The 20735-nt window shown below is 42.8% G+C and overlaps 5 protein-coding genes across 5 annotated transcripts; 4 read left to right on the plus strand and 1 right to left on the minus strand.

Moving 5' to 3' along the window:
* The first annotated feature begins 753 nt into the window (after positions 1-753).
* On the plus strand, positions 754-2398 carry LOC115694548 (60S ribosomal protein L21-1). The gene is made up of 2 exons (XM_030621652.2): positions 754-1061; positions 2001-2398. Exons 1-2 carry the CDS (start codon positions 825-827, stop codon positions 2256-2258), a joined length of 495 nt encoding a protein of 164 aa, XP_030477512.1. The 5' UTR covers positions 754-824; the 3' UTR covers positions 2259-2398.
* A 2498-nt stretch (positions 2399-4896) lies between these two features.
* Positions 4897-5734, plus strand: LOC115694541 (60S ribosomal protein L10-like). The gene has a single exon (XM_030621641.2). The coding sequence runs from the start codon at positions 4897-4899 to the stop codon at positions 5557-5559; it is 663 nt and encodes a 220-aa protein (XP_030477501.1). The 3' UTR covers positions 5560-5734.
* Positions 5735-7178: 1444 nt separating this feature from the next.
* Positions 7179-11785, plus strand: LOC115694538 (hsp70 nucleotide exchange factor FES1). Its single transcript, XM_056310040.1, has 8 exons — positions 7179-7713; positions 7893-7984; positions 8700-8850; positions 10190-10317; positions 10409-10567; positions 10643-10828; positions 11036-11242; positions 11338-11785. Exons 1-8 carry the CDS (start codon positions 7452-7454, stop codon positions 11356-11358), a joined length of 1206 nt encoding a protein of 401 aa, XP_056166015.1. The 5' UTR covers positions 7179-7451; the 3' UTR covers positions 11359-11785.
* Positions 11786-12235: 450 nt separating this feature from the next.
* LOC115694540 (DNA repair RAD52-like protein 2, chloroplastic) lies at positions 12236-15569 on the plus strand. The gene is made up of 4 exons (XM_030621639.2): positions 12236-12947; positions 13074-13111; positions 14016-14107; positions 15232-15569. The coding sequence occupies exons 1-4, from the start codon at positions 12544-12546 to the stop codon at positions 15367-15369; spliced, it is 672 nt and encodes a 223-aa protein (XP_030477499.1). The 5' UTR covers positions 12236-12543; the 3' UTR covers positions 15370-15569.
* Positions 15570-16169: 600 nt separating this feature from the next.
* Positions 16170-20644, minus strand: LOC115694539 (uncharacterized). Its single transcript, XM_030621638.2, has 10 exons — positions 20184-20644; positions 19433-19502; positions 18947-19071; positions 18500-18608; positions 18345-18408; positions 18211-18266; positions 17821-17928; positions 17524-17673; positions 16902-17072; positions 16170-16778 (listed from the first exon to the last, which is right to left on the minus strand). Exons 1-10 carry the CDS (start codon positions 20444-20446, stop codon positions 16539-16541), a joined length of 1356 nt encoding a protein of 451 aa, XP_030477498.2. The 5' UTR covers positions 20447-20644; the 3' UTR covers positions 16170-16538.
* Between the last annotated feature and the right edge of the window lie 91 nt (positions 20645-20735).

Genomic DNA, 20735 nt, shown 5'->3' on the forward strand with positions numbered 1-20735 from the left:
CTTGCCGGCCTTAGGTGAGGCCACCTTCCCTGGGATTGGGCGAGGGGCAACCTTGTTGATCGTGGCTTATGGCTGATTGCTGGCCATTGCCAAGGTCTAGTGACCAATGGAAGAAGAAGGAAAAATAAAGAAAAAAAATAAAAATTACAAAAATTATCTACATCAGCTTTGGTCGTATCACATAGGACGATTGATGGCTACGTCGGCGATTTCTAGCCAAAATTAGTTGGATGGACTACATTGGCAAAATGTCAAAAGATTAAGGATTCAATATGTCAAATTGAAAGGTTTATGACTGAATTGACACAAATGGAATAGATTTATGATTTTTTGATGATTCTCCTCCATGTCGCTTGAATGACGCGATGCTCAATACTTACCAAATTTTTTCTCAGAATATAGCAAATAAATCAACTGGTTCTATGCTTTCATTTAAATAGATCGACTTATTTCATGCAATTATGATTTGGGTAAAAATTCAATGGAATGTTGAAGTAAATGGGACCGATCATTTAGTGATCAAAGTCAATTAACCATCTAACGAGATCTTCCAAAATGAAATTTAATTGGAGGACTTAAAAGTTATCATCAAATACTAAGAGGACATTGAGCGCCGTTCCCCTTCATCGCGGGCTCTGTTGGGCTCAACTCCATTCATCACGGCCCAATACACCTTCCCAGGCCCACCTCGGGCAGGGCCCAAAGGATCCCACCTATAAAATTGGCTCGTCAACAACCTCTAGGGTTTCTCTCAGTCTCTGCGAAGCTAGCCAGCGAGCGAGAGAGAGAGAGAGAGGGAGGCGACAACTAGCTTAGCTGAGAAAATGCCGGCGGGTCATGGAGTGAGGGCGAGGACGAGGGACTCCTTCTCTCGGCCCTTCAGGAAGAAGGGGTACATCCCGCTGACGACGTACCTCCGGACGTACAAGATCGGCGACTACGTCGACGTCAAGGTGAACGGCGCCGTCCACAAGGGCATGCCCCACAAGTTCTACCACGGCCGCACCGGACGCATCTGGAACGTCACCAAGCACGCCATCGGCGTCGAGGTCAACAAGCAGGTGCTCCCTCCCCTTCTTCGCCTCCGCCCTTCCTCTGTTCTCTCATTTATCCGTGTGATTTTGATTCCTCCTTATCTGTCTGGTTGGTGTTGATGTGGCCGTGTGTCGGTTGTTGAAACGTTGGTTGTGTGTTGCATCAATCGTTTTTTTTTTTTGGGCTATGTGTTTTCTGGTCTGTGTTCGCTGTGATGATGTGGGTCTAGGTGATTTTTGGTCTTGGAGGGCTGGAGCTTATTGAGCGTAGAGCTAGGTTTGTCATCGCCGTGTAAAGTGAACTTTGGTTGATGAATAAGGTGATTCTGCGAGGTTCATGCTATATACTGTTTGATATGCATCTTGGGCGAAGCAGCATAACGGGTGAAGTATGTGTTTAGGACACAGATTACCTGTTTTCTAGAAATGATAGTATATTGTTCAGCCTGGAAAAAAAATTGCGAGTGAAGGGAATGCGTGAAAGGACCACCATCATGCTGAAGTGCGTGTTTTGGACTACTTTGGAGCTTGGGTTTTGCTTTGAACTGCTGAGTTTGCGTGTTCTCCGGGAACTTACTTTGGGTTAACAATGCTATTTGTATTCATTCTGCTTTAAGCATGGACTAAACTATCCTCTTGCGTAGCTGAGGCTGAGTGTCTCAGGGACCTTAAGGAAAAGATATTAGATAACTCTACTAGATGACATTGCCTCTCTGGGATGATAGTGTCCATGATTTTAGTGCCCTAAACATAGTTTTGACATGAATGTGTCCACGTCGGCAAGACTGCCCTTTGTTTTAGTGGTTGTTGTAGTTAAGATTCTCTTTCTTATTACCGCTGGGTTGAAGGGAAGCTTTTGCTATAGGTGATAAGAGGATGACTTACTTGTTCTCCTGTCCTAGCTCTAAGGGCTGTATGTTTTGTAATATGTGAGGATGACTTACTTATTCTGAGACACTTGTGCAGGTAGGGAACCGAATTATCAGGAAGAGGATCCATGTGAGGATCGAGCATGTTCAGCCCTCGAGGTGTCAGGAGGAGTTTAAGCAGAGGAAGGTCCGCAACGATGAGTTGAAGGCGGCGGCGAAGGCACGCGGGGAGAAGATCAGCACGAAAAGACAGCCTAAGGGGCCCAAACCCGGCTTCATGGTTGAGGGCGCGACCATGGAGACTGTCACTCCTATTCCGTATGATGTCGTCAACGACTTGAAGGGTGGTTACTAGTTCAAGTGGCCCTCGGATGTTTTCAGGAGTCTTATCTTCAGCTCAGTGTTTTGTTACATTATCTTCTTTCCTATCTTGAACTGCGGATGAGCAATTGTGTTGGGTCATAGACTTATAAGTCGAATCAGTTTTGTTTTTTACTTTTTGACTCATCTGGAATGAACCTCAGTTACTGTTTAAGCGTGGTGCTTCATCCGGTCATTTTACGCGTTGATCAGAGTCCACATTTCCTCTGCGCGAGCAGCATATGAATGTGAGCAATTTGTGATGAAAGATTTAGAAGGGGTGATCACTTGTTTTCGTGGGCTTCCCAGCTCAGTCCAAGATCTGTCCGACACTTTCTTGTATTTTCTTTTACTCTCTAGGGAAAATTTCAAATAGAGGCTTAAAGTGAAATTTCAAAGTGAGGATTGTGTCAAATAAGGACCGTAAGTGGTCAATTTAGTCTCCAATAGGTGCTTGATTTCACCGGCTGGCCAAATTTTTTTTTTCTCCTCTTGGTTTTTCTTTCATCTTTCTCACGCATCCTCCTTCGTTATAGCTCTCCTCTCCCACCAGTTCTCGCGATGAACCCAAATTGAAGTTATTTGCTGCCGGTTGCCTAGCTCTCCCACCAGTTCTCGCGATGAACCCAAATTGAAGTTATTTGCTGCCAGTCGCCTTCTTCGATGAGGAAATCCTCAGTTTCTTAGGACCAGATCTCGACTAGCTTGTGCTTGATTTAGAGCTCCAATCCTCACAAAATTGTTTTCATTTGGAAAAGGACTAGCACAATATAGAATTTATTTTCTCATCTAATGTTTTTTTGGTCGGATATTTTCTCATCTAATTGAAAAATTAAAATTTTGGAGTATAATAACTTCCAAAAATATGAGATTTTCCTTTTAATTTATAAGATAAGGTCCTAAAATAACCATGAGAAAGCCACCAGTAAAATCGGCACCCCGTCCATGACATGGTTAAGTTGTACCATACGTGTGGTCAACTGACCCAAGCCTGGTTAACTTAGGGTTTCAGGGCCACCCTCGCGTATTCAGCATTTATAAATTGGCGGCGTCCGTCGCTGTGGTCCTGGATCGCCGCCCTTTACGCCCATCTCAGCCGCGCACGGAGCAGGTAACGGGGACAGACTCTTTCGTTTCCGATGCGATTCGCTTCTGTTGCTTCGATAGGATATCGTCAAGCGCTGTTTCTGCACGGTATCGTGTGCTCGATCAATGTGAAATGCCGATTGTAGCGCGGGTGGTTGCATTTTTCCTTGCCTCCCGTTCGCTGCCTGCGTGTCTCTGTACTGAATATCCAGCTAGTAGAACGCCAAGCCGAGCGTAGGATAAGTTTAAGTGCTGCTCCGTGCTTGGGAACGTAGGGATTGCATCTGTTTTCGTGGTGATTATTACTATGATGCTCGCCGGTGAGAAGGTGGTAGGATCGTTGTAGATTCGCGCATGTGCTTCGGGAGTTGATTTTAACTGCATTGTCATTGTTGTATTATTGTTTGGCCTCTGCTTTATTATTATTATTATTATTATTTGGTTTCACGAAGAGAACTTTTGTCTTGCGAAAAATTGCATCCTGATTGAAACCCGGCGATACGCTCCTGGCCTTAACTGGCCGGGTTGTGCCTCCGGTGCTCTTACTTTGAAGAAATAAGAGTGTTCAAAGCAAGCTTACGGACTGTATGCATTAGCATGTGATAACATCATACGATTCCGGTCCTATTGTGTTAGTCTTCGGGATTGGAGTAATGATTAACGGGGACAGTTGGGGGCGTTCGTATTTCATAGTCAGAGGTGAAATTCTTGGATATATAAAAGACGAGCAACTATGAAAGCATTTGCCAAGATGTGTGATTTGCGTGTGTGAGATTATCTTTTTTGGTCTGCGGATCAAGCTTGATCAGCAGATTCGCTTGATCTTCTCGTAGCTCCTGATGATTGGATTGTTACATAAATAAAGTTTCAGCCTTGTCTGAGCATAAATGCTGAAGAACTGTGTTCTGAGGGAGCTTCGATGTTGACTAATTTATCATTTTTCGATTCCATTTTTTCCTCATGGCGTCCCCGAAAGAATTTTGTAATATGTACTGTTCTCGTATCGTTTTGCATCTGCAATGACTATATCTTTAAAAGATATTTGTTTTTATGTTTTGTAATATTGTGTTTTGGGTGCTTAGGAGACACCATGGGTCAAAGGCCTGCAAGATGCTACAGGCAAATCAAGAACAAGCCGCACCCAAAGTTTTTTTCACGAAGCTAACTTTTGTCTTTCGAAAAAATGCATCCTGATTAAAACCGATGTGTGATTTGCGTGTGTGAGATTTATCTTTTTTGGTCTGCGGATCAAGCTTGGTCAGCAGATTTGCTTGATTTTCTTGTAGCTCCCGATGATTGGATTGTTACATAAATAAAGTTTCAGCCTTGTCTGAGCATAAATGCTGAAAGACTGTGTTCTGAGGGAGCTTCGAGCTTGACTAATTTATCATTTTTCGATTGCATTTTTCCTCATGTCGTGAATCCCCTAAGGAATTTTGAAAAATATGTACTATACTCATATCGTTTGGCATCTGCAATGACTATATCTTTAAAGTTATTTGTTTTTATGTTTTGTAATATTGTGTTTTGGGTGCTTAGGAGAAACCATGGGTCGAAGGCCTGCAAGATGCTACAGGCAAATCAAGAACAAGCCGTACCCAAAGTCAAGGTACTGCAGAGGTGTCCCTGATCCCAAGATCAGGATCTACGATGTGGGCATGAAGAAGAAAGGGGTCGACGAGTTCCCGTTCTGCGTCCACCTCGTATCCTGGGAGAAGGAGAATGTGTCCAGCGAGGCCCTTGAGGCTGCCCGCATTGCCTGCAACAAGTACATGGCCAAGTTTGCAGGAAAGGATGCCTTCCACCTAAGGGTCCGGGTCCATCCCTTCCATGTCCTCCGCATCAACAAGATGCTTTCGTGTGCTGGGGCTGATAGGCTCCAGACAGGGATGAGAGGCGCCTTTGGCAAGCCTCAGGGGACCTGCGCTAGGGTTAGCATCGGCCAGGTGCTCCTCTCCGTACGATGCAAGGACGCGAATGGGAACCACGCACAGGAGGCTCTTAGGAGGGCCAAGTTCAAGTTCCCGGGAAGGCAGAAGATTATCGTGAGCCGCAAATGGGGATTCACCAAGTTCAGCCGAGCGGACTACCTTAGGTGGAAGCAGGAGAACCGGATCGTTCCCGATGGAGTTAATGCGAAGCTGCTGGGGTGCCATGGCCCTCTAGCTAATAGGCAGCCCGGGAGGGCTTTTATCTCAGCAGTGAATTGAAATCTGCAGCCTAAGCTTTTGTTATGGAAGCAATTTTTCCAAAGTGGATTTTGTTTTGAGACTTTGATTTTTGCTAGTTGGTAATTGTTTCCATGTGCTGGTCTGGGAATTTTGCTTTGAGTTTCGAAGTGAGGTTTATACTGAGGTAATTTGATTATGCTTTAGACTTAGACAACAGCGGCAGTCGGATCATTGGTTCCTTGATTATGCTTTTATACTCTGCTGTTTGACGTTATTTGTTATAGAAAGTTAGTGAATAACAGTGAAATAGCATTGAAAGCGCTACGTCAAACGCGGCCTTAAACGGGTGCTACTTCTGGTGCCCGCTCTATGTTTGAAATTTTGTTCTTTCGGAGATACTTGAAAGTTCATACGACAATTAGATCCAGTTCGAAGGTCATGCTTTTATTTATTTATTTATTTATTTGGGAATTTGGCTAAAGGGTTTTCAAGGAATGCACGCCCTATTTGTATGAAGGACTTTAGGCTTTTCCTTATAAAAACAATGACCCTCGACAACTCGCAAAGTCGGAAGTTTTGGCGACGACCGATGCCGAGGTCGCGCAACCTTATGCGAGTCAAATTTGTAAAATTGACCAGCGAGTAGCAAGTCAAATCTGTAAAATTGATCAGCGAGTGCCGCCAAGACCGCGCGACCCTTTGAAATCTCGGCGAATGTCGGTGGAGCAATGAGAACAGCCATAGAGAGAGACAACGAATGGTGCCAACATTCGGGGGTAAAGAGGAATACGGAATACGAAGAATCAGCGAAATGCTGGTCTGGTCTGTAATGGCCTTGAGAAAAAGGCGTTTAGTAATGTATCGCGCTTATCAAATGGGCTTTACAAATGTATTTGCATTTCGTGAAAGGCCGGTGCGGGCCCTTGTCAATGACTTTGCTAAACGCTCCCATGGTAGACTTGCTCTTGCTCACATGATTACAGTGAAATGGGCGGCAAGGTTCGAAGTACCTTTTTGTTATTTGGAAGTTTCGGTACTTAAATAAAACCCTTCTTTGATATGTAGAAAACCAAGTAGCGTTAAGTGAGTACGTGAGATTTGCAGAATAAAATTAATGACCATGAAATATAATAAATGGGGGTAACTTTGTAATTCTTCCAAAAAATAAGTCCAGGATGGGATGATGATTTCATACATGAGATTAGAGAAAATGACATGAACAGTCCAAGAATTTTGGTCTAATGTGCAATGTCGTCCATGAACTTTTAATTTGTTTAACATAATCTATGAATTTTGATCTAACGTGCAATATGATTATTAAACTTTTAATTTGTTCAATATGGTCTTTGAATATTTATCAACAGCTCATGGGCCATATTGAACAATTTAAAAGTCTAGAGATGACATTGCATACTAGTCCAAAGTTCAGAGATCTCATTACACAAATTAAAAGTCTAAAGACGACACTGAAAATTAAACTAAAGTTCATGCGCCATTTGCGCTATTGTGCCGAATAAAATGTAATGGGCACCAAAAATAAATAAATAAATATATAAACAAATAAATAAAGACTAAAGCCAAGTCATCGCGCGTGTGTATGTATATATATATATATAAAGACTAAAGCCAAGTCATCGAGACTTCTGTTTTTTTTTGGGTCGACAAGCCATCGAGACATGGAGAGCCGCTTGATCCGCGATGGAAGGTTCTCGTCAATTCCCCCCTCCTCCCCTCCGTCGGACTCCAATAATTCCAGACGACGAGGCTCTCCCTTCCCTTCCCCCTCAAAACAAATTTGCCCAACCACCACGGCACCACTGAGAATCTCCGCCGCTGCGAATTCCTCCTCCTCCCATTCGCGAGCTTGAGAGACAGGACGGCAGATTGAGCCCTCCTCGCAATCACCGCCTCCGGAAATCAAAGAAGGTCGCATGGCGCGGTTTGCCCTGCGGCGGCGGCTGCTGCCGCTGCCGCTGCTGGTGGTGGTGGTCGCGGCGGTGGCGGCGCCGGTGCTTGCGGAGCGCGTGAACAGGTCGGCCTCCGCGGGGCTGTTCTGGTCCACCGCGAAGGAGGAGGCCGATCTGGTCAGGATGGCCGATCCTCAAGAGGACCCGACGGCTCAGGCTGTTAATGAGCAGGACGGCCTCGACGGAGGGTTTTCTTCCCTCGATGGAATGTTACAGTGGGCGATAGGTAAGGCCTATATGCCACTGGGAATTCGTTTAATTAGCAACAAGGTCCGTTGATATTCACGAAGTATAACTCGTTGCAGAAGGTGTTTGTCTTCCGATTGTTAAGCTGGTGTTGAGGTAAATGATGATTTGAATGCTGGGAGCTTGACTAAGTTGTTGGAATCGTCTATGGTTAACCAGGTCACTCCGATCCTGAAAAATTGAAGGAAAGAGCGCAAGACGTTCAGCGTATGTCCGCCAGCGACCTCAAGAAGCGTCAGATGGAACTGAAGGTTGTGTTATATCCATATCACTTTGTCATATCGTCGAATCTCTTAGAGAAAGGAACTAGTGGATCTTAATCTTATATGGGCTGGTAAAATAAATTTGAAAGTGTTCTAGTTCAGTTGCTATTTGTTACCGCAAGTCGCTGCAGTTTATCATGTCAGTCAGAGTTTAGAATGGAGTTGTATAATTACACGACCGCATAATTTTGTCCGTAACATCTTGAGATTGATTGGTGGAGTTTGATTTGTACTTATACACATATCATCGTAAGTTGTCTTGTTGATATAGCTGTGCTTTTTCTGGTGGCTCTGTCTGCCCATTAGCTGTTCCTTCTTATGCCCTTGATAAAACGACGTTCCACATTACTTTGTACTTTGGTTTAGACTTTTGGAGGAACTGCCCTCTTTTAAGGCAAATCACTTTTATTTCCTTTAAATGATCTCTTGCTATTTACTAATACCTTGCTAGAGTTCTTCCATTGTGGGGTCAGGAGAGTCTTTGCACCTTTGTCTTTTGTTTTCTTACCATGCTAAAGGAGCTTAAGAAATTTTGACACAAAGTGGTACTCCTTAGTGAATGTACATAACGATCTATACCTCGTAAATTGGAATGCAATTCGCCAGTTCATTGAAATTATCAAGTTAGGATTTCTTGTTCCTTTGTTTCCCATTGCATTTACATGCATGATTTGGTCATTTGACATTTTAATGGATCTCTTAGGAACTCATGGAGAAACTAAAAATGCCATCAGACGCTCAATTGATGCAAATTGCTATAGACGATTTGAAGAATTCCTCCTTATCTTTGGAAGACCGCCATCGTGCTTTGCATGAGCTCTTGATACTTGTTGAGCCAATTGATAATGCAAATGGTATGTTGTTGTTGGTTCTTGCCTCCCTTGTTCTAGTCATTCTGGTTAATTGACTCTCCATGCTTTGTGTTCTCGTGCATAGTCTCTTCTACCTGCTTTAGAGCAAATGATGCTGACAAAATCTCACGTTTAAGAAAGCACAAAGAAGTGACTCTCTTGTATATGAGCAGGCGGGGGAGAAAGAAGAATCCGGGTTTTTTTAATACCTTGGGATGCCTATTTCATCAAACTAACAGTTTTTGAGCAATCTTCTGTTGAAAATTAAATTTTATTCTAACATATCCCTGACCTTGGGCTCCGGTGAAGGGTAAGCTTTTTTTTTTTTAATAAGAAAAAATTCCAAAGCCCTTTGGAAAATAAGATTTGCCAAACACTACTTGGGCCAAAGTAGCTTCACAATGCATTTTTTACCAAATGCAATTTGCATTTCCCCAAGGGGCTTTAAGTTAAAGGTATTTGCATTCCCCCAAAGCCCCTTGGGAACGCTGAACCAAGTGCACCCTTTATGCTGTTTATGTAATTAGGTCAGATTGCTGACTTTACCTTATGCCCCTCACAAACTCAAATTTCCTGCTCTTCCGGCGGTCCCCTTTTTCTGGCCTTGTTTCTCCAAAAACTTGAGAGATCTCTCATACCTTCCTTTTGATCAGTTTCACATTCTGTGGCATGTGAAGCTGTTCTCACCATATTCTATTCCTGAGCTTACTACATTAAGTTTTCATCCATCAGAGTTGGCTATGGAAGTTTCTAAACTCTTATAAAGGTTTGGAACTCCTAATAGCGGTACAAAATATTCTGGAACTTCAAGGAATTCCATCTTTCGTGTTTGAGCCAATCTCAGAATTGAGAAATGACAGGTATTTAAATTTGAATATCCGATGACCACCACTGGAGTTTTGAGAAAATTAAAAGTAAACCAGAGAACTGCACCGAGCTAGAATCACTGGGCTTTATTTGCTGTGAACAGTTTTTGTGGAGTGAATATGTAAATGGTTTTTTGTGAGTTATTGGTTTTTGACTAGAGGGATTCCTTTGGTTCTCACGCTTGTAAAACTGCCACCTAAGACCATATTGGGCAAGTTGCTGGCTCATAAAGTGAGAACCTTACTTCTGAGTTGTGACTGCATCGGATGGGGTTCTGTTTTCGAGAACATCAGCAGAAATACCTCTGCAAACACATGATGAAGTTCGTGGACTGATGAAAATTGAGGATACACATTATATTTCTTGTTGTTGTGGTTGTTTCCTCAACCTTTCTTTTCTTTCCTGCTCTGAAATCTGGCATATCTTGTTTTTCTTGCTCTTTACATGACGACATGGTTCCTCTCATTGATGTTAGATTTGCCTAAAATTGGGGGGCTTGCTGTGGTTATAAGAGAGCTTGACCATCCTGATCCAGACGTAAGGAAACTTTCTGCATGGGTTCTAGGGAAAGCCAGTCAGAATAATCCGCTCATCCAAAGGCAGGTATGTTTTCCTTCCATAACTCTGTAACTTGGGTTTTGCATACCACGTTGCATTTGGTCATCAAGCTAACTGAGACATTTTCTTTTCTCAGGTCTTGGAATTGGGGGCACTAGCGAAGCTGATGATGATGGTAAAATCTGAGTTTGTGGAAGAAGCCATTAAAGCATTTTATGCTGTTTCTGCTTTGATTCGAAATAATTTAGCTGGTCAGCAGTTATTTTATGCACAAGCAGGCGATTTAATGCTGCAGGTAATGCCGTCACATAAGGTTAGACATTTTTGCTTAAGAGAGTGGCTCGACACTCATGGATTTCTGTATCTTTAGGACATTTTGAGCAACTCAAGCATTGATATTAGACTGCGGAGAAAGGCTGTGTTTCTTGTCGGTGACCTGGCAGAGCGCCAATTAGAAGCTTTGAATGAAGATGAGCTACCTTTCTTCAGGAACGAAATATTCTTGAAGGCCGTGGTTGATCTGTTGGCATCGACTGACCTTGATCTCCAGGAAAAGGTACTTGTCTGATTACATCCATGTTCTCACTGCTCTGCTAGTTTTTGCATCATATCTGATTCAGTAACTTCTATGAACATCTCCCCATGGGAAAGCAGACTGGTGCAAAAAGCAAATTGTTCTGCATTCCGAGTATGGAAGCCTGATAATTTAATTTAAGACTCGTGTTGAGTAAAACCGTGTCGCCGCTTGAATGTGTGACTTCAGGCACTTACTGCAGTCAAGAATCTGCTACATCTAAGATCTACCCAAGCTCTAATTTTCAAGGAGTTCTGTGGTCTGGACGCGGCATTGGAGCGGATGCGGCAGCAACTACAGGATTTGATGGCTGAAGAATTTCAGAGAGATTATGCGACGGATGTAGAAAGTCTTCGCAGAGAAGTGGAGTTAATTTATCAGTGGAAGCTGGGAAAGGTTGGAAAACCTCCGTTGTTCTCGGAAAAGAATACTTTTGTGCGTTTTCTTTCCTTGTAGTGTCTTAAGTTTGGCACACCGATTGTCTTCTGCAGGTGATGCAGGTTCCGACTTGATACCACTAAGTCGCCAGCATGCAATGGTCAAGTTGTCAAGATGTATCACAAGTCACTGTCGACCAAGAGGAGGAAGTCTGTGGATCAGCTGATATTGAGAGAAAGGATTCCTTTCTCCTTGAAAATTCTTTTAAAAAATTTATCTATCTGATTGATGATTCACAGTGATGATTTGTTGGGTAATTAGGACGTCGGTTCGATTTCCTCGGTCCAAATAGCTGCTTCTGCTCGCATCCCTATAGGCTTATACTTGGTAACAATTGGCGCGATAAAGATTGGCAGAGTCATTGTTTCTGTTTTTCATCACGTAGGTAGGAAGGAAATGCAAGCTTAAAGCTAATATGGCGTGCTTGCAGAATCTTTTTGCGATTTTAAGCACGAACCTGTGAGATTGTCCTCGTATAAATCTTAATTTCGCTCTCTTGTATATCGATACACTAATACTAATCTCCAAATTTCATACCAAGGGTCTTGTTTTGGCCAAAACCTTATGACGCAAATCCATAGAAGCACAGCTGCCGTTCTTTTTGGGAAGAACGAAATGCCAAGGAATGCAGCCCCCTATGTCATCAGGAGCGGCGTCTACGTATTGCCGATCTGCAACTAATAGAGTTAATCCAAGCACACTGTTTTGAAAAAGGTGTAACCTTGGCGACTTCTACTCGGCGATTGTCTTCGATCGTCAGTCAAAACATACGAAGCTCGTGGTAAGACTCATTACGTGCTAATTGGGGACAAAGGAGGGGAAAACACGGAGAGCAGGTAAATTGCCAATTATGTCGCCTTAAAAAATTGTTCAATGGCGATTTTGACTCCGGGAAGGCTTGAAGAAAAAGAAAAAAAGAGAAACCCCAGAGACAAGTGGAATGCGGAAAATTCCGGGAAAAAGAAAAAATCAGACGCGAGGCGATGACGCAGCAATCCCCGATTCAAACCGACGAATAATATTAACTATTAAAGCGGTCACTCGATCTACCGAGTCTTTTGGGCTCGCGTTTCAACTCGATCCCAAAAGCTCACTTCGATCGGCCGGACCAGGTCAGTCCGCCGCCCTCCCTCCCTCCCTCCCTCCCTCCGTTTCCTAAAGCACGAAGCAGAAGAGGAACGAAAGAGGGTTTTTGGGAAACCACCACCGGCCTCCCAATCTCAAACCCTCCCTCCGCCATCGACCGATTCTTCCCCAAAATGGCGTTGCAGAGCAATAACTGCTTCGCTCTCCTCCTCTCAAAACCTTCCTCCCCCTCCCCCCGCAATGACCGCCCCGCCCTCTCCGCCTCCGCCGCCGCCTCCGCCGCCGGGTTCCTGAGAAGATCGCCGCCGCCGCCGCCTCGGCCTCGTGTCCTCCGCCTGGCGTGCGCGAGCGTCTGGGGCGACGCCGCGAGCAGCAGCAGCAGCAACATGAAGAAAGGATCGGTGCCGAATTCCAACTACGTCGTCCCCCTGGACCGGTCGTTCTCGTCCTCCTACACCTCCTTCATCACCCGCCCGCTCGTGGAGATACTCCGCGACCTCAACAAGAGGATCCCCGACGACGTCGTCAAGCCTCGGCCCTCGCACGATCACGCCTCCTCCCCCAACTCCATTCCCTGGTCGGTCGTCGTCCTCCTCCTCCTCTCGGGATCTCTCGGAGCCTTCCGATTTTCTTTCCTTTTTGGAAATGATTTCTGTTGTTCGATCTGATCTGATGGTGCTTGTTTGATGTTTGTTGTTCTTAGGTACCATGCTAATCGGATGATGAGCTTCTATGCCCCTGGTTTGTGACTTTCCTCCTCTCATTCTTAGCCATCACACTCTCGGTGAAGATCGTTGTTCTTTTCTTTTGAAGCTTTATTTGATGCATCACGTCTTTGTTAACGTTGTCTATCTAGTGAGATGCAATTCTTTGTTCTCGCGTAATTCAATTATCATTGTCTTGTCACCTGAAATGTTCATGGCTTGTATTCTGCTGGTATTTGTGTTTGTTGCGTCCTTGCGAATGTGGTTGTTTGTACTGCAGTGCTTCCCAACTTCTTCAATTCCTTATTGCTAAGTGTCTCTATGGTTCGATATCTGGCGTCTTGTGCCACGAAATTCCCATTTGACGTGTTTCTCAATTTTGTTGTTTCTTGATGACGACCATGTATTAGAACAATTGCCTTTCTGCTCTAATGTTTTGTTACTTGATGCTCATATAAGTATCAATTTCCAGTTTCTTGGTGAAGTCAAAGCAAGCTGCTTATGTTTAATTCGGCTGTGTTGTGAATTTCCGTAGCGTGACTTGCATCATGATATTTTACTGATATTCCTAGCAGTGCTCTCTGCTCTTGACTGCTGTCTCCCAGTTAAGATTGTGACTGATCTAACCTTTGTTTTGAGTTCTTCTTGAATAATACTCATTTTGGCGTGAGCTGTCTTATCATCCATTTCTTTGACCTGACCCATCTCTCATTTTCCTCCTTCACATTAGCATGTATTTATTTGCGAATTGTGTGCAAAAGTAGAACCTCCCTTGCTCTTTCTGCAATTAACTTATAGAATGACTCCCAAAGTCTTACTGGAAACTTTGGGGGCTCGTTTAAGCACGTGTCATGTCAAATCAATAGCTCATATGTAAGCCTTTTGCTATCAAACTCTTTAATGTTCTGTATGGTATGGAGATGCTAACAGCAATTACACAGGGTGGTGCGGAGAAATACGTGATGTTATATATTCTGACAGCGGAAGTGTGACTGTGGTATACCGTGTTACCATAAGAGGATCTGATGGAGAGGTGAGGCTCTTATTTCATCCTTCATGATCCTTCTTTCATCAAAATTAAACTATTGGGTTTCTATGACATTATAGAGGAATATTATTCTTAAAGGTGGTCTAGGATTAGAATCTTCCATGACGTAATGTCCCGTGAAACCATTGTGGCCTTCTTGTAAGGTTGCGCTTGGCATGTGTAATGAAAATGAAAGCTCTTGCAAGAGTTGGCTGTTTGAATGTTCCTCGCTTCAACCTTTCTGGTGCCGAATTTTTTCTTTCCTGACCAGATTTCATTGCCCTTATGTTCCTGGATACATAGATCTCAGTTATCCAAGGAACTTAAATGCAATTTATCTTTGCATGAGCGTCATGGATGGTGACAGATGATATCAACCATGCAAGTGGATACTAATGGTAAAGTACAATATGATGTATGCTAGGTTATCTGGGTCTTCACCTATGTAATATTGTTTGGTCAAGCCGGAGGAAAAGTTGCTTTTAGGCCATTCCTTTAAATCCTGGCTACAGTTCAACAGTTCCTTATTGAACTTTACATTGGCAATTTCGGCATCAGTATACCAATGTAAAAAATGCTTGGACATATTAACTGGGGAAAACAATTTGCAAACATTTCAGAATAATTGCTTTTAGGACATTCCTTCAATTCCCATATCGATTTTCAATAATTCCTTACTGAGTTTTTCATCGGCAATCTGGGCATCAGTTTTACCAGTGTACAAGGCTTGGAAATATCGAGGGCTGAAAACAATACTTGAATATGGAAAACTACGCAAGGAAGAAACCTGTACACAAGATATAAGACTGGTGTTGATAATAATGGTTGATTTTTTTTAGGGGGGGAAGAGAGAGTAGTAATTTGTGCGGTTACTTTTTGTATTTTCGCATAATACGTGTGAACTCTTATGACCGCTGTGGTTTTCAATCATCTACAATCAATGCGCAGTAATGAATGGTTTGTCTAGTTTATTAACGGAAACTTTGGACAGAAAAGGTTTATCTTTTCAGGTTGAAGATCCCATGTGTAATATTCTTGATAATCTTGGTTTTTGTTCAGACAACTGCATGCCTGTCCGTGATAATCCTGCTGTGTTATCTTTAACCTGCAAACCTTGCATGCTGATGCAGGCATATCGAGAGTCAACTGGGACGGTTTCATGCAGCCATGGTGAAATTGCAGACCCAGTGGCGGCAGCAGAGGAAATAGCTTTCTGTAGAGCATGTGCTCGGTTTGGCTTAGGCCTGTATCTGTATCATGAAGAGTAGATGCCGTTCTCTTTGAGGGCATTAACTTTGTTCGTTTCGTTCAGGAATTGGCTGTAGTTTGTCAAACTCCACGAATATGTGTACATAAAAAGTAGACGAGATGTGGTCATCTATCATATTCACAGACAGAATAGGATTGTGAATATCAAGGCATAGTTTTTTAAATTGAATGGAAATTTCTCATGGATTTAGCACATAAAGTTTGCGACTTAGAATTAGTTTGTGATCTTCATTACTTGTGATGCTGGGACCTCCTTTTTCCTGTCGTCAACGTGTGATGGATCAATAGGATCCTAAAATGCCGACATTCCCTAATCTTGGTTGTACTGCCATTCCCTAATCTTGGTTGTACTGCCTCGCAGTTCTCTTTTAGTCCCCAGAAATTAACTTAGCCTTGTGTTGAGCTTTCTACCGGAAGAATTAGTCATCTTTGAAATCAAGTTGGGCTAATATCGTCGGTATTTAGCATTTGGCATCATATGATTGCGGTCCTATTTCCCTTTTCCATGCTAGGAGTCTGTGTCTTTGCCATTGCTTAGTACAAACTTACGATCATCGTTGCCATTTTCCTTCAAGCTTTAGGGAATACCCTATGCTGCTCACTCCAATCGACGGAAGACAAGCTTCCGAACACGTTTATTATACCATTAAGGGCACCTATGTATTGATAATTTCCACAAGGCACACTCGGCTGAGCAGTTCTTTCAAATGCCGAGAAAACTATCCCTGCAAGGGTAATCCTAGATTTTCCACTGGCACATGTTAGGTCGTCTTTAGAACGTGAGATCTTTGCTTGAAAATACAAGAGGAAACACAGTAAAATATCATTACAATATGCACCAGATGGTCCACTTAAATCCTTTACACAAATCTTTCATCAGATAGCATCAACAAGACATTTTTTCCCTCAGTGAAACATGATGCTTCAAACATCATTTGTCTACACGTTCCCACATATTTCTTCTGTTGAAACACGTGCTCTCTTGTTGACACCCAGAAAATTATCCCTATACAGAACATAGGACCCCAGGAGGGCTGAAAAGAGGGGGGCTCGATCCAACACATTTACAATAGTTTCTGCATAATTCAACAAGCACTGCAAACTGCTTTCCCCTTCTAGATTCTTGACACGACCTTCCCACCAGAAAGTGTCCCGAACCCTTCCATTATTAAGGCCTCAAAAGTTTGGGACCTGTGTTTGAAGCCATCCATGATGTAACGACATCGACAAGCACGTCTATGTCCTTGGATATTTCTGCACGAAGTATCCTCGACCTTGAGTCAACACCTAAAGTATTTCCCATCTCTTTGGCAACTGTCTCCCACGGTGTCCCCACCGTCAAATTTGTGAGGAACTCACTTCCCCTGTTTACTGCATCAGCCATTGCTGGTGGAACATCTGGAAGAGCCTGCAGAGAAAGGATGCTCCAATGAGTTTTTCACCACAGGTCGAAGGCGATCCAAAATTCAAAACCAGGAATTATAATTAAAATAGTAAAAGTTTATCATGGCAAATATCCATGCAGATATACCTGCTGCAGAGGAAGACCATGATCTCCCGGCAACAAACGAATTGACATGTCCAGCATTGAACTAATAGCCGATTCTGAACTGAGGACCTGTGCTAGTGTTGATGTTTCATCAATGGTATCATCCTTAAATTTTATCAAAAGATTCCTTGAGATTCCGTAATAGGACTTTATCTGGAATGTCCGGCAATATTAATAACAACAAGTAATGTGATCCTTGGGCCCAAAACAAAGAAAAAAAGACCAAGATCCATAATGTTTCAGAAAAAGAGAATGCTCTCACAATTTACATGATGGAGCAGTGTTCAATGACAATGTAATGAAGACTTGCTCACCATAATATCAAAGAGGGCCAATAGAAATCTACATGCATAAACTCCTAAAAGAGAACACAAGATTAAAATCTGATTCTATTAATGAAAATGAGAGTGCACGACTATGATATAACCCAATAAAATCGAAAAGCTTAACAAGACTTGCTAAGACAACTTACCACTATACTGCAGAATAAAACATTCAAGGATAGTTCGTATGTGTTATTATTCAGACATAAGGTAGTCAATCAAGAAGGAAACACACATGAAAATAATTCCATTAATAAAACATGTTTCATGTATTCACGTACAAGTCGTCGAGTTTCTTCTGGCTTTGGAGAAAAATCCTCTCTCCCCTTGACCAAGTCCATGTACAATGGAGGGAGTTGCTCAACTAAAGGAAGTACTTGCTTCATGATGGGAGGGCTGAGGTTCTCTAATTGCTTTATAGTCATTTCTGCCTGCATGAATGTCATGAAAGATGTCACTTATCACAGTAGTAATCCTAACACCTAGGAAAATGGCTTGAGGAGAATATTATTCTAAAGCTAAATCCCTACTTGATCTAAAATCAGATAGCACAGAAGCCAACAACTCATAAACTTTACCCCGAGTCTGACTGTCGGCGATGATGTTATTTGGGATAAAAATGGACCCAAGCTTTGGGCCATTGGAACCAGAACAGGTGAGAACAAAGGAATAGCCAAGCTCGCCTCCTGTCAAACAAATAAATCATCTGAAAAAATTTCTCATAAGCACATCAAGGAATCGTCCTCCTGTAACTGCAAGTACATAGGCACAAAAAGTTGCACTTGCAAGCTTAGGAAGAAGCCAACCAGTTATATGGGAGGAAACCCAATTTCAGTTATTTTACAGTATCTTATAAGTGAAGTGTTTCACTAATAATTTTTTTTGAATATCCTAACTAGTGGAGAACTTAAAGGGGATTGACGAAAATCACTTTTCTTTTTAATTTGCAGCGCTAGCAGGACAAGTACCTTGTTGTTGAATGCCATTAATATGTTTCCATTTCTTTGCACAGCATATCTTGATCCTGATCAAATGAATCGTTTAGAATACAGGTACAAGCAGTTACCGTGTTGCAAGTGATACAAACAGTACTTTTCCCTACCAATCAAAAGGTGGATGACAGATCCCAACGAGTGTCCGATGCCAAAAGTAGGAAGATCATGTACCTATATAGCAGCTAATTAGTCCCCCTCTCATAAGTCTATGAAAATGAGAAAATAGACCTGAATAGTTGGTCTATCCTTCAAATCAACTCACTACTTCTTGTAGATACCGATGACAACGATCAAATTTGAATTGCACTTCATCTGCAATGAAGAAGTGATCAAACCCACTGGCATATGGTGTCGCAATCACTAAAATACCCCTATATCACCACAAAAAGTCCAATGATGCTTGTCCTCGGTTGAGAATCAATATCTATCATAATCATCAGCAAAGAATTGGGTATATAGACAAGAATTACTTGGGGATAACAATATTCAAAACTATCACAATCTAGTCAAATATCAGTACACCATCAGATGCTGGCCAGCCCAACACATAGTGAAAGTACAATTAAATTCTAGCAAAAAAGAGAGGAGAAGACGTATGTTTATAAACATAATTGCAGATAAGCTTTCGCAAAGAACAACAACAACAGCAATAATGATAATAATAATAATAAGACGAAATAAATGCTTCCATTTTGGAGGAAACACTCACTTTTCTGCAAGCCGCTCAAGGAATAGACGGTAGGTTAGCTGAGGGGCAGCTCCCACAAATATTCCACCAATAAAATGGACGACTGCATTTGGCTTTGAGTCTCTTGGTTTAAGGACCCAAGCACCCTGTGACATTCATGAAGAAATTCGCTCAAATTATTTACAAAGATGATTGCAAAGTCTAAACAACAAATAGATAAACCTTCCTACGAAATGACATGTTTAGCAATGCTGTCATCTCATTTCGCAGCATCAGCATGAATGAGACATATACATATTTTTGACACTCCCACACTTCATTTTCCTTCTAAATGAAACAAAAACAAGTAATACAACCATCAACCTAACAGAAATGTCCTTACTTTATCTACGAGCAAATTTCCCAGAATCTTATCATCAAACCTAACAGGACAACAAATGAGCAACTGAAACATCCTATTCAAAGTACATTTATCAGATGTCTGGTGAAAAGAGAGTAAGAAAGCACCTCAATTTGGCTCCAGTCCCCTGTAATACCCCAAGCATTTTGAGACTGGCGTACTGTCTCAGTAAGCACTCTGAAAAACACAAATAGAGTGACTTGGCTTATTGATTGTGGAGCGGAAAGGAATTATGCGTGGAAAGCTAAATCCCACACTTTTTTAAGACGGCACAAGCATCATTCGCATTAGACTAATATATCAGCTCCAATTAGTACATCTTGATCAAAGGATCTTCAATAACCGTATAGTTGTCGGAACAAGTACTCGTTTTTGAGCCTTTCGTGATAATGAGTTTAAGTCAACGAGCTCGACATAAGTGGAAGGCACGTAAATCTTTTTGATTCGTGTGAAGTTGTGATGTGGGTATAGAAGAAACTTCATATGAGAATAAACATTAGGTTGTCATCGTATGACGACATGGAGTGCAAAATCAAATAACAATGTGCTGCTAATGAAGTAACCAGCTCCCTATCTCCCACCCTCCCTCTTTTCTCTCACCAAAGCTACCGTGTTTCGTGGAATCAGTAGCCCCTCTGATTTTGATTATGATGAGCTGACCTGAGACTCGTTCCACTTAATATGATCAAAGCAACCAGAATCCGTTCACAGTAATTGCAAAAATTCCAATCCAATTTTGCAAAATTGAATATCTGACATTCCTCTAAGCACGCAGTCCTGGAAGACTAAACATACTAATACCGATAAGGAAAAACTGTACACGGCCGAACATATTTGACAGAGAGCAGAAGCTATTACCTCTCAATCTCGCTGTAGAGTCGAATCCCCGTGGACTGAGACGGCGGCTGCTGCGGCGGTCCCTGATTACCGTCATCGTAGCTGCAACGAACCCTGCTCCGCCGCGGCCGCTTCAAGGCGATCGGGCGGCGGCGACCGCGGAGCGAACAAGGCGCGACATCGCGACAACCTCGAGGAGGAATCGGCAGCTTCCGCTCGCTCCCGGCGCCGAGGGCGGCGACGCTCCGGTGCGGATGGAACTGAAGCCAGCTCGAACACGCCATCGTCCGCTACCGAGGACTCGATGTTGGAGGGGACAAAGAGAAGCAGGCTCGTTCGGCTCGATCGTCTGTTGCTTCTGCGAGACGGTGCGTTTGTTTGTTGTGTCTTGTTGAGTTTGGACTCTCCGAGGGGAGAGAGAGAGAGAGAGAGAGAGACAGCGACGAGTTGTTGAAATTGTTTGACGTTAACGGCGGAGTCATCGGTTTAGAAAAGCTCGGAGAAACCGAAGAAGGAGACAGACGGCCCCCCTGTACTGTTCGGACCAACCAAATCCAATCTCTGTATTTCAAT

This window comes from Syzygium oleosum, unplaced genomic scaffold (genome assembly GCF_021117445.2).
Source record: "Syzygium oleosum isolate NSW1041296 unplaced genomic scaffold, Sole_v2.1 Sole_v2.03, whole genome shotgun sequence".
NCBI classification, from domain to species: Eukaryota; Viridiplantae; Streptophyta; class Magnoliopsida; order Myrtales; family Myrtaceae; genus Syzygium; species Syzygium oleosum.

Coding starts and splice junctions, on each gene's coding strand:
- LOC115694541 (XM_030621641.2), top strand. CDS start 4,897: ATGGGTCGAAGGCCTGCAAGATGCTACAGGCAAATCAAGAACAAGCCG.
- LOC115694540 (XM_030621639.2), top strand. CDS start 12,544: ATGGCGTTGCAGAGCAATAACTGCTTCGCTCTCCTCCTCTCAAAACCT. Junction 12,948..13,073: donor TCCCCCAACTCCATTCCCTG/GTCGGTCGTCGT, acceptor TGTTGTTCTTAG/GTACCATGCTAATCGGATGA. Junction 13,112..14,015: donor GATGAGCTTCTATGCCCCTG/GTTTGTGACTTT, acceptor GCAATTACACAG/GGTGGTGCGGAGAAATACGT.
- LOC115694548 (XM_030621652.2), top strand. CDS start 825: ATGCCGGCGGGTCATGGAGTGAGGGCGAGGACGAGGGACTCCTTCTCT. Junction 1,062..2,000: donor GCGTCGAGGTCAACAAGCAG/GTGCTCCCTCCC, acceptor ACACTTGTGCAG/GTAGGGAACCGAATTATCAG.
- LOC115694539 (XM_030621638.2), bottom strand. CDS start 20,446: ATGGCGTGTTCGAGCTGGCTTCAGTTCCATCCGCACCGGAGCGTCGCC. Junction 19,503..20,183: donor CTCTACAGCGAGATTGAGAG/GTAATAGCTTCT, acceptor TGTGTTTTTCAG/AGTGCTTACTGAGACAGTAC. Junction 17,674..17,820: donor CGCCGACAGTCAGACTCGGG/GTAAAGTTTATG, acceptor ACATTCATGCAG/GCAGAAATGACTATAAAGCA.
- LOC115694538 (XM_056310040.1), top strand. CDS start 7,452: ATGGCGCGGTTTGCCCTGCGGCGGCGGCTGCTGCCGCTGCCGCTGCTG. Junction 10,318..10,408: donor ATCCGCTCATCCAAAGGCAG/GTATGTTTTCCT, acceptor TTCTTTTCTCAG/GTCTTGGAATTGGGGGCACT. Junction 10,568..10,642: donor CAGGCGATTTAATGCTGCAG/GTAATGCCGTCA, acceptor CTGTATCTTTAG/GACATTTTGAGCAACTCAAG.